The sequence below is a fragment of the Endocarpon pusillum genome (assembly GCF_000464535.1).
Source record: "Endocarpon pusillum Z07020 unplaced genomic scaffold scaffold7306, whole genome shotgun sequence".
NCBI lineage: Eukaryota > Fungi > Ascomycota > Eurotiomycetes > Verrucariales > Verrucariaceae > Endocarpon > Endocarpon pusillum.
Window position 1 is genome coordinate 219,189 of NW_006916644.1, and position 15,889 is coordinate 235,077.

Here is a 15,889-nt window from a genome sequence, read left to right on the forward strand (position 1 = left end):
TGATGGGCTGCTATTTTATGCGTACTGCAGGTTTTTCTTTCCAAGACAGGTTGTCATGAAGCAAGCAGGAGAGAGGTGAGGACACCAAAGAAGATTAAACTGCCTACACACAGAATATTAGGTTATGTAAACTGAGTAAGTGGAATTGATTTGACTAAGATATGGTGTTTCAATAGTAGTGGCTAACCAGAAGACTTGACTTCGTTTACTGCCTCTCAAAGTTGTTACCTAGCTTCACATTTGAGTGAAGATCGCACTCTATGAATGCTTGCAGATGGAATCGCAGTGTCTCTGTGGCTCTCACCACTTTCACGGCCGGCACTGCTACATGCATGACCTCCACTCACATGATCTGGATTCTGACACTGCATTGCTGTGATGGTTGTTTGCTCAGGATTTGACGGTTCTCAAGAGCCGTTCATGAGTCTGAGTAGTGTCGTGGAGTGCATTTGCAAATTTTGTAGACCCCAGCAACCAATGTTGCTTGGACGAGATTTGCTCACCTATTGCTGACCTTCTGAATATTAGGCTAGGATCTAGCTAAACCGTTGCAATCAATCTGGGTTTCGCTGATTCTTGCAGCGAGGACAGAGGCAAGCGTCCGTACACAAGTCAGTGAACGCAATCCTTGGCAGTGGCATTCTTTATGTGACGAGAAGATGATGGATGCCCGGAATCCTGCGACGAAGAAGATGACGAACGAGGGACACCCTGAGGTCTTCCTCGTGGCGGTGGTTTCTGTGGAGGAGTACAAGGACCAGCACCGCGGGCAGGGGAGTTGTGTGCGGGTGTATCTGCTACAGGCCGATATCTTGCGATTCGTTCGCGCCGAACAAGAGATGGATCCACATCACTAGTATAGCCATCAAATAGTGGTTGTTCCAACTCAAAACAAGTACTAGGACGATTGGCGGATGGCAGAGACGAAGGCTCAGCGCGATTCATAGGAGTAGTCATCTGAGATGCTTGCCCTTCTGAAGATGGACGGTCCTGCTTTGGTCGTCCTTCCCGAGAGAAGCAAGAGGCCTGGCCCCCTTGTATGGCCCTGTTTTCCATTTGTCGAGAGCCAGAGAGATCGGTTTGAGCTAGTCGCTGAGCCAGCCCTCTGATTTGGGGAGTGTCAGAGGAACCAGCCTGTACTCCTCCTACACGCGGTGAAGAGGAAGTAGAAGAAGAGTTGCTTCGTTTTTCCTCTCCTTGTGGCAAAGAGTTGAAAGAGTTACTTTTCGTCTCTCCTGTGCGTGGAGAAGACTTGGCAGAAGAGCTGCTTCGCGTTCCTACTGAGCGAGGAGAGGCCTCAGCTGAAGAGCTGCCTTGTGTCTCTGTACCACTTGGGGTAAAGTAAGTTGTGTAACGGTCGCTGCATGCTCCTCGTCCGGATGAAGAGGAGGAATTCAAGGGAGAGTCATCATTGGCCCCTCTTGCCAGAGCTGCTAGGGGAGAAGAGGATTGCCGTGGCTGGGTTCGAGATGACGGACCTGCTGTAGCATGTTGTGCCTGCAGAGAAGGAGGAGTTGGAGCTTCCCGGGGGTAGGAAGAGACCTGTCGTCGAGGCTGCGAAAGGTCGACGTAGATTAGCCTATCTAAAATGGTAGGGTCAGAAGAAGAAAAAGGGTGTTCTTCTTGCACTGTGGATAACCCATCCGTTGAAGAGCCGCTAGATGTTACATTGTCTACCACGTCGAACCTACTTGTACCGCAACCCATATCTGAATGAAAGGAAAGGTGGTGTGGGAGTGGTTGGGGGAAAGACCTGACGGTAGCTAGACTGGATCGTAAAATTGTGGAGCTTAGTTGCGGTGACTGGAAAAGGACTGCATTGATCGGAAGATTCCAGAAGCAGAAGGATTTCACCGAATTGTTATAAACGCAGCGGCTTCAAACTCTCTCAAGTGTTTACAGGGAACCATCTAGGACAATACACCTTCTGCTGCAGGACTGTCTCAAAGAGGTGAATGGTTGACCACGGAAAGGGATCGCCAGGCTTGGCACTCTGGCCCTCCGAACATCGGTATCAAAAACATGGCCGCCACTTGTCGAAAGCCTGGGTACAAGGACGACACCCATTCCGATACCTTGTCCTCGAAGAGTTGCGACATTTAAATCAAGGTGCCACAGAAACGCAGTTCGGATCTCCATACCCACGATGTCGTTGTTTTGCAAGTGCTCTAATGGTTCCATGCCCATGGCTGAACTATCTGCAACCTTGCCATTAACTTAGGTACGACATATACGCTGTCAGTACGGAGTATAAATCAGCGTTTTGTGAATGCTCATTGTTTCTACCCGAGCGAAACGAGCCCATGTAACTTATCCTTCTAGGTGAATCTGACGTGGTAGCCTGCCTGTTTTCGTCTTGCGTTTCTGACACTACCCACGGCTTGACAGCATGGTCATTTCCCTCGAATGACATGATTGTCCTGTATCGTTTTGTGGGATGGGTTGTAGATCGGCCTAGAACGTAGGGAGGGTCTGAGTCGACTGAAGTCCTTTTCACATCAGCAATGCTAGTGAATGAGGTGAAGCAACCCAAGCCTAGAGAAATGCTGAAGGGCATGATTTGGAGACGCATCCAAAAGGACATAGTGCTAGATATACATCTAGGATAAAATCATTACCACATCGATTCTTTGCCATCCGACGTGGTTTTCAGTCTGTAACAGACAGATGTGACTTATCCGTTCTGGTTGGGATAGGATCGAGGGCCTTATCCTGTAAGCTATCGACTCCTTGGCCTTCTCGCTGCTACACATCACGATCTTGTAAATTACTAGAGCAGTACCTAACTAGTATTATAGTATCTGACGGAAATCATGTTAGGGTTTACTGGTAATTTTGTTTGGTGCTAAGATTAATATTATCTGGGTGCAATCTTATCCATCATCTTTGTCCATAAACATCAAAGGTTCTGTGTGGGATCAAATACATAGTGATATAGTCGGACACTTTATAGTCTGCTAACGAGTTACTCAATCTCGTGGGTTGAGGATCTATCGCCCAATTGAGAAGTTGACATTGTGACAACTTGAATGATACATGATTTGTCTTGGTATCTCAATGCCGTTAGTACTTTCGCCTAGTAGTACTAGTACAATATTAGTAAGTATCTCTAAATTCTAATTGAAGTCGTACTGCAGTGCTACCAAAATACACTTTGGCATTGCCCCTTCCCACTGAGTTTACTATTTCGAACTTCGCCCAACTCTAGGTACAAACTTTGTCAGATCATTCCATTATTAGTATATCTTCTGCTCTGAGAGTAGTTAAGCAGATTCAACATGCTGCGTCGGGAATTCTAGAGTATTCGCTATGGCCTTGATCAAACTCCACTCGAGGCCGCTACGGGCTTCCGGCAGCACATCTTTGAGAACGGTGTTGAAGACAGAAAGGCATCAGTGCTAAACAGCTCTACTAATCATTTGCAGTGGTGCTCATGCAAGTCATGGAAGACAGTGTTCCCACTTTCTGGATTGGCCACCATGAAGACAAGCGGCAAAGCCGTGTTTCGCCAGAGTTGATACAGCAGGCGCACTCATCTGGCGTACGCAAAAAGTTATATCGCTTCATTCATATCTAATGTGTTTTAGTATGATATGGTAACAAGTCCAATTACCACAGATCTCTTTCACTCAAGAGTGCTGGCCTTGCTTTCATCAACCCAAACTCATGCCAGTCATGCTGATGGCCACGCAAACCCACGTCCATCAGAGACTCCCTTGCGGGTAATGGTGCCGTCGCTGACGCCGGTGGATACGGACCTGATTCCCGACGAGTCAATGAGTCACACTGTTGCCACCACAAGCTCTTGGACAGATTTGTGCTCTTCTGATCCGCTAGTTGCCGACGTTTCCAAGCAGGTATTGATGCTGGAAATAGCCTACGCTGCATTTTGCGGAGTCAGCTATGTTCTCATCCCTGGTCCCAGGCTGTATTGCCAGACCATGAAACAGGTCGGACTGATGCAGTATGCTCGTGCCATCCAAGAAGCTCTGGTGATTGGAACATACATGCAAATCAAAATCTGGTTTCCAATGATAGGTCATCCTGAGAACGAGATACCGCGGATGGGTGACTTGACACCATTTGCTCGCTCTGAATACATTGGCAACAGCCCGGAAGAAGACACCGTCCTGGACTTGTATGGAACATGGGACGCCTGGAATGCCATCCGCTCATTTTGTAAATATCATACAAGGCTATGTGTAGGTAAGAAACTCCCACTTGGGTGTTGCAATCACAACTTTCACGCAAATTCTGCGACAGTCGCGCAAATCAATCGCTGACCCTAAGAATATTCAGCACTAAGACTCCCCAAACATCTGCCACCAGTCGACATCCAAGCCAGGTGGTATTCCGAGCCGGTAAAACTGCTCACAATAGATAGCACCTCCTTCACCAAGAACCCCAAAGGCTACCCTGTTCTATCAAAGCCCCATCAGACCTTGATCAATCGATACATGCGGCTACGCTTGCCACCGTGGATATTGCTCTGCAACGTTGGCCCTATTTCCAGTACCGATGACTCCTATCCAAAATCAGACCCCACAACGGGGCTTGCGGCAAGTCTGACATTACCAGGTACTATCGCAAGCTTCCCCACACTGGCCGAAGCAGCGCAAGAACCCTGTCAACGGAACGACAATGCAACGCCGCATCTCTCGTACTTGCGGAATTTGCAGAGAAAACAGCCTCCTCAATCACAGCTCGAGAAGTTTGGCAGCGGATATCAGGACTACTTACAGGCACCGTTGCAACCTCTGACGGTCAACTTAGAGAGCATCACCTACGAAGTTTTCGAGAAAGACCCCGTAAAGTATGACTGGTACGAGAAGGCCATTGCTCGAGCACTGCATGACTGGATCGAACAAGGGAAGCCAACATCGAATCCTGACGGTCGTGTTGTCGTTGCGGTTGTTGGAGCAGGTAGAGGACCACTCGTTACAAGAGCATTACAAGCAAGCGATGATGTAGGAGTCGAGATTGACATGTGGGCACTGGAAAAGAATCCAAACGCTTTTGTCCTGTTGCAGCATCACAATGCAAACCCTGAGAAATGGGCGAACCGGGTCAAGCTTGTGAAATCGGATATGCGGACCTGGAGAGGGCCATGGCGGAAAAGGGAAAGTGGACCTCGGGAGAGGATTGAGCAGGCATTAGTGCCGGAACTTCCTACATCGTCTGTCTCGACTGATCCGCTGGCCCAAGAAGCACCGTCAGGTCCCGTTGAGGTCGAATACTGCGGTATCGACATCCTCATATCAGAACTTTTAGGCTCTTTTGCAGACAATGAGCTCTCACCCGAGTGTCTTGACGGTGTACAACATCTTCTCAATCCCACCCATGGCATCTCTATCCCGGCATCCTATACCGCTCACCTCACCCCAATTGCAGCTCCAAAACTCTACGCTGATATCAACTCACAAGCACACTCCAATCCCAATGCTGCCGAGACACCCTATGTGGTTATGCTGCATGCCATTGACTACCTTTCCACCACCGCCTCACCACCTCCAGCTGATTCCAGCCACTCCACCAGCTCATCCCAGCAGCAACCCTCCAGCAGTCCAGCGATCCAAAAAGCATGGTCCTTCGCCCACCCCAATCATCAGCTCCCCGATTCCCAACCCACCGTTAATCCCACCAGTTCCCCAAACACTCTTCATCCAGTCACTGCGATAACGAACTCCCACAACACTCGCCACACCACTCTCACCTTTCCCATCCCACACCGAGGCACCATCCACGGTCTAGCCGGCTACTTCGAAGCCGTCCTGTACGGTAACGTCGAGCTAAGCACTAATCCATTGAGTATGGATCAGAAGAGCGAAGGCATGATAAGTTGGTTTCCGATTTATTTTCCACTCAAGGTACGTAGCCAGATCCGTCTTCCCTGGCAATCGAGTTCAGCGTACCACTCAGCTCTCTGCGAGAGTCACGACCATCTTCCATCGCTCCCCCAGTTCCCCTTTCTCCGGAGTCATCCAATCACTAACCAGTTTCTGCGCACAAACAGACACCCATCTACGCCCCCTCCGCCTCCGAACTCGTCGTCAACATGTGGCGGCAAACCGACGACAGAAAAGTGTGGTATGAATGGATCGTCGAGGTTCTCGCTTCAATCCCCACTCCTTCTGCTGAGCCTGAACCCATCTCCCCTCCTCCCGTTTCCGGCCACGGCCAGGGCAAGGGGAAGAAGGGCAAAGGGAAGGAAAAAGAAGGGAAGAAGGAGAGGGAGAAGGATGGAACGCAGACGACGAGGCTGATGAGAACCAAGAAGATACGCATCGCGATGAGCGAGTTGCATAGTAGTGTCAAGGAGGCTTGTTTGATGTGATCGATCTCCTTACTCTAGCGAGTTGTCAGCCGTGCCCGTGACGGCATCGGGATGGTCTCTTTTCCTTTATATTTTCTACCCTTCTTCTAAGTTCTGCGAAATGGACGGGAGGGTACGGTAGGTTGAATCCGCAATGGCGTAGGACGGAGGAGGAGGAGGGGGGTGGGTGAAGATAGCTACGATTCATGGTCACGAATTCCCTGCTACCTTATGATATACGCCCAAGTCTTGTGCTGCATCAAAGATGTTATCACGCGGTGATATTCAACTTAATTTCGCCACCATTTCCAATTTGGCATTCAGCCATACTGTTTTTAAAGAGAAAATTCGGCAGGAAAATTCACGCGCTTTTCTATCTTGCCTAACAAAACATCTGCCTACCCGTAACGGAGTCAATTCATGACTCGACGTGACCTAGTGATATAGAAATACAGTTTTATCCTCCATCCTCGCTCTGAACGCAGACGCTTTTGGAGGGGGAAAAGAAAGGAGGGGGGAGGGAAGTTTCTAACCAGCCTTGTGGCGGATGTACAGTAATAATAAGATGACTTGATTAGTGCAAAGTGCACTCAAGAACCCAGATAAGAAAGAAAAAATCCACCCTCAGCTCGACTTGGTCTTCTCCATGCCATCCGACAAGCCCTTCACAGATGCCGCTGCCGCTGCAGCCGCCGAAACCAGCCCACTCGTCATGTGCGAGTCCGAGGGGACCTGGAGCGAAGAAGCCGACGGCGCCGAGGCAGAAGAGGAAGAAGCCGCGGCCGCAGATTCCGTCAACTCCTTTCTGATCGCCAGCACGCTGTCGACGATGACCGCATCAATTCCTTCCTTGACTTGCAACTGCACTTTCTCGGCATCATTGTTGATCACGCCGTACGAGACACATACCAAGCCGGATTCCTTGACCACCTTCACCAGTCTCGGACTGATGACAAGCGGTTCCGCATTGGACACCACACCCAGCAGATTCCAGCGCGAAGCGAATCTGATTGCCTCTTGAAGACTACTGGCGCGGATATCACCGACTGGCGTGGTGCCGGAATCAGTCAGAAAAAGGACAGGAATAGAGGGCTGTTTGAAGGACAGTAGCAAACAGATATCTGGATTGAAGCTAGAGAAGATCATGTTCCTGCCCTGGCCCAGGTCGTAGACGGTGGTCAGAACCGTATCGACAAACGAATTAAGTTCGACGGCGTAGGTGTCCATTTCTTGCTCCTCAGACTCGTAGAGCATTGGATACTTCATCTCGATATTGAAGCCGACGGTCTTGGGCAGCTTTCGAAACATGTCTTTCAGGGTTGCGAAGGGCTCTTGGATGTGATTGCCGCGGCTGTTCCCTTTAAAGCCTTTCTTTTTAAAGTCGCGTGTATGCTTCATTTTCTCACTCATGTCGAAGGGGTCGTAATTGTTGGGGCCGCCGACGGACATTGATCTTGGGCGCCTGGGCTCAAGGCTTTTGAGATCGGCGAGCTTTGGGTCTTTCTGAATAGGCGAAGGTGGTCGAGAGCCTCGTGGAGTCCTGGTGTCATTGACGTGAAGGAATTGCTCAAGGGTAAGCGTATGTACTGGCGCATCGATGCCAGTCTCGCTGACAAGGAAGTCATGATAGATGACAGGAACAAGGTCTTTGGTAAGTTGAACATCAAATTCGACGTATGACGCCCCTAGATTTGCGGCCGAGATGAATGATTGAATTGTGTTCTCTCCCAGCTGCAAAGATTTTCGACTAGCAATGTTTTTACCCAGGCCACGATGACCGATCACCATGGTCGAAGCCCTACTCTTCCAGTACGTCTGCTGTTCGGTGATGGACATCCTGGGATGCTTGAATGGAGTAATGACAAGGAAGTTGAAGGTAACAGTACCTATAACGTCCAAGGTATTTGCCGCAATAATCGGCACGGTGGTGTCACCTTGCAAAGTAATTCGTTTTGATCCAATACTGGGCTTGATGCTGGATAGGAGGGCTACGCCACGACCAACCACGCGATCCTTGGAGCCTGCGTACGTTGGAATCAGGTCAAAAAGAAGCTTGACCTTGCTTGCATCAGATGCCAGAAACGCCATGGGTTCTGTGGATATGTTGTCTTGCACGGGAAGGTCAATTATCTCCGGCTCCCCTTTCGCACCCGACGCAGAAACAACAATGGACAAGGCAGTATCAAGTTGGGTGGAATGTGCGTTGGCTAGTGGAATCCGATCAAGACTCACTGCCCTAACCGTCTTGCGAGTATCCATTGTGCCGAGGCTCACCAGTATCATAGATTCTTCAGTAAGATAGCGATGACCAAAGGACTTCACGGGCTCGGTTATTTTGACTCCTGTTTGCTGACCTATGGATGCGTTCGACTTTCTGTCTGTTAAAGACGAAGAGCTTGATGGAGGAGTAGATGCATTGGTCGATGTTTCTGAGGGGGTCGATTCAGACATCACGGTCACCTCTGCCAATAGTCTAGCCACATCGATATGTCCTCGGAGGCAGGCATGCTCCTTCGCAGTCCAGCCGGAAGAGTCGACGCGATCGACATCAGCTCCTGCTTCTATCAGGAGCTCAACAACTCCAAGATTGCCATCGACCGAGGCAATGAACAGGGGAGTCCAGGCATATGTGTACTCAGCCAGCTCTGTATTTGCTTTCTGCAGTCCCGATCCCTCAAGCAGCAGCTGGGCGCAAGTATCGTGCCCATATCGTGCTGCTACATGTAAAGCTGTCTCTCCTTGCTGATCTTGATAGTTGATGTCCACTTCGGCCTCAATCAGCAAGCGAACAATATCAAGAAAATTGGATTTGACTGCCATTGCAAGCACAGCGCTGGACTTTGGCTGGTTGCGTCGCATTGTGGCTTTGCTTTCCCTGGATCCCAGCCAGTTTTCGGCATCGAGAAGTACCTTCGTCGTAAGAGGGTGGCCGCCAACGACACTCAAATGTAATGGAGCCCAGCCCTCATTGTCTTGCCATCCGGACCCGTCAATGCCACTCTCTGCCTTGAACAACTTCCAAGCCTGCAGGTGCTGAATGATGATCTGGCAAACAATCTTGCAGCCGTACTGTGCACCGTAGTGCAAAGGCGTTCTTCCGGAAGCGTCTCGCGCCAAAAGAGATGAACGTTGAGCAGGGTTCAGCTGATCTAAGAGGTATTGTAAGAGTAATACCGATTCATCTTCCATTCCGAGCAACTGGGATTGATAAGCCTCTTGGGGCACTTTTGGTGGGGGAAGAATCGGCGCAGCTGCAGGAGTGATAAACTGATCACTATCGTCTGAACCTTTGAACGACACCTCAGCTGAAGCTCCAGCATCAGAGCTGGTCCGTGACCTCCCAATGGAGATGACCAGGCGATGAATGCAGTTTCGCTTGTTTATGTCATCATGATCATCAAGAAAGTAAATGCGATCCAGCAGGGCCGCGATACATTTTCGACTCTTGCAAAAGATGGATCTTTGGAGCAAGTTCTTCAGAAATTGCTGAAAGGCTGTTCCGTCCGTACTGAGTCCCGATTCCTGTAGAGTCGCCAAAGAAGCGGATAACTGATCCACCATATCATTACGAATGTGTTGCTCGACAAGAGCTAACTTCTCGGGTTCGAGGTTGAGATTTTGCCCCGAGGCGACACGTCGAAGGGGGTTGGTGGAAAGGTGGGAAGATCCTTCACTGCGAGCCGGTGATTCTCCTAAGATGGAGAGCCAATCGTTGATCTTGTTCACCTCTTCAAGCAGCTGAAAGTTTGTCGCAAAGCCCAACGGATATACCTTGAGCTCCAGATACTTTTTTTGAGCGTTTGCTGTGGGTACCTTCTTATCCAGCTTCTTCGTGATCTTGATAAATCCCCTCCGATTGACATCTCCATACCACTGTAAGTTCCTCAGCTGTCCTCTTAGCTCCAACAATGCCGCCATCAGGTCCTGTCTCTCCTCTGCATCCAGCTCTTGGACAGCTTCAGATGAGCGTCCATAGCGATCTTCAAGAAGTTTGAGGCGACGAGAGAAATCAGCGAGCTTTTTGTTGTAGAAGTAAGATACATCTTCGAGGTTCCGATCTAGAGAGTAAAGGAAGCCTGATTGTTGATCAGTTTACCGCATTCGCGGCACAACACGAACGCACCAGCCAGATCCGCCTTTTCACCCTTTGCCGCCTCATTCCCGATGATCTTCTTGAGCCCGCTATAGTTGATGTAGAAACTAGCGTACTCAGGGACCTGGTTCCTCGGAAGGTTCTTTCCGAACTTCATGGTGCAATTGAGTGAAGTGACTCTTGACAGAGACTTCTGTAAGGCTAAAGAGTGTCTATTCTCATGGCATTGGGATTGGCCACGGGTGTAATGGCGTAGTACACGAAGACAAGAAACTATACTTCAGCCAAATGTGTTCCCAATTGGATCTTTTGTGGAGGTCGGGCCTGGGCAAATGAAATTTGGAAACCACTTCCGGAGTAGGAGGACAAAGCAGCGGTCAGCTCCGCAGCCGGACGCGGATGCGTGGAGTTTGAGGTCGCCCTCGCTGAGCCATTTAAATAGGAAGAGCCGACGACGAAGCTCGGCGAGAGGAGCCTTCAAGATGTACGTTGACGTAGGGGGTCGATTGGTGCCGGTGAAAAGGCGGAGAGCGTGGGTGGAAAGAGGTTCTCAAGTGGTCAGAGTGGTCGGGGATGTCAGGAACACTTTGGTGGCGGCTTGCTGAGACGCTGCGAACCGCCTGAAAGGGATTGGGCATAGCCTAGAGAAGGGACCTCCAGACGTATCAACCATGGTACTCCACTTAAAGGATAGTGCTAATGGGTTTCAAAGCATACTACGTACTTAGTTGATGTATCTTGCCTGCAGGCCCTTGTTGACAGGTCACACATAAATACTGTGCGTTGCAAAATCGTTGCGAATTCCTTGGCACTACCCTCGAATTGCTGGCGCTGCGGGGCAGAATTACGGTCAGATGTAGGAATAGTTCTCCAGGGCCGTAAAACGCGTAGAATTGCTTGAAACTGCTTCTAAACGTTGCTGACGCTTGTATTTTGCCTTATATCAACTACTGTTTCTTGCTGTTGAGTTCGTAATGAGTAAATTATGCGTTTTGAAATGGCCTTATAACTTGTTATAGAGGAAATATCTATAAGGAGAAGGGTATCTATAAGGAGGAGGACTCAAGGAGGAGGAGGATACCAAGGAGGAGGATCTCAAGGAGGAGGATCTCGAGGAGGAGGAGGTCAAAAAAGAGGAGAAGGTCAAGAAGGAGGAGAAGGTCAAAGAGGAGGATATTAAGAAGGAAGATATCCTTCTCCTTCTCCTTCTTGACCTTCTCCTCTTTTTTGACCTCCTCCTCCTCCTCGAGATCCTCCTCCTTGGTATCCTCCTCCTTGAGATCCTCCTCCTCCTCCTTGAGATCCTCCTCCTCTTTGAGATCCTCCTCCTCCTCCTTCTTGAGATCCTCTTTCTAAGATTCTCTTTAAAGCTCTTTCTACGTTCAAACGTTTCTTACGATTCAACACCATAATTTCTATCTCAAAACTTTAGCAGCAAGGTCATAAGAGAGTCTATTTTAGTATCCGGGCGACTTTGGGCATTCTACTACGATAATTAGGTGGTAAATGGCCATCCTCTACCCTCATCACAATCTGCTCTGCGGCGCCCGAGGGGCCAGCAATTCGAGGGTACCGCCAAGGAATTCGCAACAGTTTTGCAACGCACAGTAGCATACACCCTGGCGGCATGTGATCGTCTACTTTTCAGTCACTTCCCATTAAGTGTATCATCTGTTACAAGTCATGGCACATTTATTATGACATTGAGCCCCGTATTGTGCCGTTCATCCAGCACGCTATGCTGAAGCCAGCATGGATTGGTCTGGACCGAGATCGACATCTCTCAATTACGCCAGCAAATGCTCTAGTACCCCCTATCCTTACCGCTCAACACCATGCTCTCGTTGAAGCCCTCCCAACACGACTACAAGCGCACAGTAAATCTGCATCTGAAAATATTTGTGCTTGAGAAGAGAAATCACAACTCCATAAGAAGCTTCAGAGCATCAACGCCTGGTTGAAGCATATCCTGATTGGTCAACTGTCTCAGGCACGCTTTGAGAATTTCGATTCCTTTCTCTCCCTTGATTACGTCTCTTGCTCGTTGTCCAACGTTACCAGTGGCACATGTGAGATTCCTCACACAGACTAGTCCTCGGTGCACAACGTCTTGATTATCGTCTTGACAGAGCCCAAGCAGAATATCGACCCCCCGCTTGACTTCGAGCACACCAGCAATCACAGCGTCGTGCTCCGTAAGCATAGCCAGAGCACCACCTGCCGCGCAACGTGTTGCAAGGTCATTTACGTCGGCGAGCGCTAGGAGTGTATGCAGCCTCTGTACCGAACGGCGAGAACGATCAGCGTACTTGGCAAGTCCAGCCTCGGTGGCTGCTAAATTGCAGACAAGCTCACAGGTTGCACGCCTTATCATGGCATTGTTCGAGAGCAAAAGGTCCTCAATTGCATCCCAAGCAGATTTGACAATTATGTTGGCTGGTGAGTTGTCGGATGATGATGCCAGGTTTGTCAGAGCAAGCAGACTTTCGAAGGTCGGAAGAAGGTCTCGTGGTTGATCAGATAGGCCTTGAGTGGTAGCGGGCCTTAGAAGACCGATCAGAGGCTGCACAGCGCTCGTGATGTTTGGGAAGCTGCTGGCTGGAAATACGAGAGCTGGGTCAACTGATATCAAGATCCTTGCCAGCGCGTGCGCTGCTTCCACGTTCACCCTCACGTCCTTTTCTGCCTTTCCAGAGAGTTGCTGGAGGTGAGCCAGAAGAAGCTTCACCGCGCCTTGCTGGGCTATCTTGCCACGAGTTTTGGGATTTTTAGACAGGTTCAGAATGATCTTGTCTATCAAGGATTTAGAAGAAGACGTCCTCCCCTTGTTGCATTCTATCAGAACTGGCATGACGCCGGCTTCAATGATCGCGTTGCAACGAGCTACAACATGCTCATCATCGTTGAGCACATTGGGAACTGAAGGCTTCGAAGCATTTGCATAAGCTTTGAGCTGCGCAACCTTTTTCTGTTCTTCGGAGAGCACTAGGGTGTATTGAGTCAGGTTTGAGAGAACGCTCAGTCCACCAACAGCCACGTCAGCTTTCTCAGAGTTTGACCGAAGAGCTTGAAGGAATGAGAGCAAAAATTCCCTGTCCAGGGCGAGCTCATTTTTTACCTCAGCCTTCAAAGACGCGTATGCAAGGCCCTCGACCGAGTCGCACAAGTTTGGTACATCTTTATTGCTTATCTCCTCTTTGAAGAGATGTACGAGGTCTTGAAGGTTATCGCCATCCCTTCCCATTTCGGGTCCTGGGGCTGGATTCTCAGAGGACGATGTTGATCTCAGTTTTGTGAGTATGGTAGCCGCAATAGCCGGCTGATGACCCTCTGCGTTACTGATGATATACGACAACCAGTCAGAACAGTGATTGGTGATAGCCGCCCGACAAGCCTGATCAATGCAAGCGGCATTGAGAAGCTGCAGAAAAGCCTCTTCGACCTTTGCACCTTTCAGCTTCCCTTCTAGAAGTGGTACAACTGACTGCAGAAATCCTTCAGTAAGAAATAATGGAGCCACAATGGCGGGTATGATGGGGAAGAGACTGGCTGCAGCAGAAAACGCAAGGATCAGGTCTTCACTCTTTTGTTTCCCAACATGAGACCTGACAAAGTCGGTAAAATAATTCTGACCTGTGTCTCCAGAGACTTCCAGATATTTGGAGCCGGCCAAAGTCGCTTGAGTGCGTAGGTCAGTTGCGAGTCTGATGTCCAGGCAGCCAAGGATGGCATCAAACCCTTCTGTGTCTACGAAAGGATGTAAGCGTGTCGGATCTGCTACGAGCAACAAGGCGATGCCTTTCAGTGCTCGTCCATCTAGATCATGACCCGATTCCATGAGCTTAGCTAATAGCAATTGGAAAAGATCTTCCTCAACACGAAGACGGTCCTCCTCAGACTTCCATAGAGAATCATCCAGCACAATGACTCTAAGGCAGTTTGCTGCGCAATCTCCCCGTTCGTAGATATTGTCGAAGAATTCGGTAGACGAAACCTGTAACTCAGAGGCAAAGTACTGACGAACATCTGAACTTTGCTGCACGAGTTCCACAATGATAGTGTCCTGGGCTGATGACAGAGTAGCATAGTTGCTGTCCAGGATAAGTTTGAGGCACTCAAGAGCGGTGGCACGGGGCAAGCGTTCTTGATTGCTCTTGAGATAGCGGGCAGCCTCCGTACCAGCCTGGGTGTCATTGTACAGGGCATACCTGCGACACAAGACAAGCAGAGGAGAGTTGTCCTGTCCTTGGTGAAGTCTTAGGAAGGCAGCTTGAACGTCAGCGTTATCATGACCTAGAGTCGCCGCCTCTCGAAGTTTGCGTGATGCTTTCTGATAACAGAAGTCAGCAGGGTCTGGGCACCACCAAACCAAGTACTAGTAGCTTCGTACCTCCAACTGTCCAGCATTTGCCAGATCAACAGCCTCCTTTGCCAATCTTGAGGCTCGTTCCTCATCAATATCCCGTGTCATTCTGTTGACAGCAGCCATAAGAGAAGAATATGTTGAGCTTGGAGTTGAGGCAAGAATTAATGGTTCTATGCGGCTTGCATGGTTCTGGACTTGACAGAGAGCCATGGTCAGCACCAGAAGTGACTGCAAAGTAATTGAAACCTTCACCTTTTCTGAGAGAAAGATAGATATCTCCCACAAGACTGCTACTCACTTATATTCATCTGACATTGCTACGTTGCGCAAGTGACAACTGCGCCCGATAACTCCGAGACGACGAGGCTGTGGAGGGATGCTGTCAAACACGTGGGGACGTAATTTTGATTCACTGGATCACTAAATTCAACCGACATCGGCAGGTGCTTCCCGGCTCGAATTAGAATAATCTAAGTTACGTCTACACTCACCTAGGTCTATCGTGCTTGCATTTGGCCATGCTGTGCCACTATTATACGTTACTCTGAGCATCACGCGGCCTGTCAGCCTCTAAGAGTATACTAGTAGTTATAAATTGATCCGCCCACGGGCCCGCGGGCTTCAGGGCGCGGGGCAACGGGCACCCACAATACCTCTCCATGAACACACTGCCAAGCTTCTGTGGTAACTACTAATTTACCGGGAAAAGGGCTCTGAAAATGACGCGGTATTACAGAGTACTCCATAGTCCTTAGGGATTTTGCAGACACTTTATTATTTTGAGGAGTGTAAATGACCATAATTTAGCCATAATTTGACCATCATTTTCTTCAAAATAACGTCCGAAATAACATAATTTTATTAGATTCCAGATATTTAGCTGCATTATTCTGTATAAATTAGATCATATCACGGTTAGGCTGAAACTAAACCACATTGATGGTAATTTACGCATAGTTTTCAGAGGGCCTTCTGCTAAGTAGTAAAAGATTCAACTGGGATATTGATCATGACTGGCAGGCCACCGACTTGTCCGAAGCCATACTCTGGTAGCTATCTCGACTTTTGAGAGGTAAATTCCATCATCACTTACACCCACGAGTCCTCTTGGATTAAC

At 49.2% G+C, this 15,889-nt stretch overlaps 4 protein-coding genes across 4 annotated transcripts; 1 reads left to right on the plus strand and 3 right to left on the minus strand.

Moving 5' to 3' along the window:
* Nucleotides 1–612: 612 nt before the first annotated feature.
* On the minus strand, nucleotides 613–1,707 carry EPUS_02759 (uncharacterized protein; the record flags this gene model as incomplete). The annotated part of the gene is made up of 1 exon (XM_007807887.1): nucleotides 613–1,707. The coding sequence occupies one exon, from the start codon at nucleotides 1,705–1,707 to the stop codon at nucleotides 613–615; it is 1,095 nt and encodes a 364-aa protein (XP_007806078.1).
* A 2,018-nt stretch (nucleotides 1,708–3,725) lies between these two features.
* EPUS_02760 (uncharacterized protein) lies at nucleotides 3,726–6,334 on the plus strand (the record flags this gene model as incomplete). Its single annotated transcript, XM_007807888.1, has 3 exons — nucleotides 3,726–4,206; nucleotides 4,300–5,867; nucleotides 6,014–6,334. 3 exons carry the CDS (start codon nucleotides 3,726–3,728, stop codon nucleotides 6,332–6,334), a joined length of 2,370 nt encoding a protein of 789 aa, XP_007806079.1.
* Nucleotides 6,335–6,937: 603 nt separating this feature from the next.
* On the minus strand, nucleotides 6,938–10,563 carry EPUS_02761 (uncharacterized protein; the record flags this gene model as incomplete). The annotated part of the gene is made up of 2 exons (XM_007807889.1): nucleotides 6,938–10,389; nucleotides 10,437–10,563. 2 exons carry the CDS (start codon nucleotides 10,561–10,563, stop codon nucleotides 6,938–6,940), a joined length of 3,579 nt encoding a protein of 1,192 aa, XP_007806080.1.
* Nucleotides 10,564–11,452: 889 nt separating this feature from the next.
* EPUS_02762 (uncharacterized protein) lies at nucleotides 11,453–14,895 on the minus strand (the record flags this gene model as incomplete). Its single annotated transcript, XM_007807890.1, has 3 exons — nucleotides 11,453–11,758; nucleotides 12,358–14,736; nucleotides 14,797–14,895. The coding sequence occupies 3 exons, from the start codon at nucleotides 14,893–14,895 to the stop codon at nucleotides 11,453–11,455; spliced, it is 2,784 nt and encodes a 927-aa protein (XP_007806081.1).
* Nucleotides 14,896–15,889: the final 994 nt, after the last annotated feature.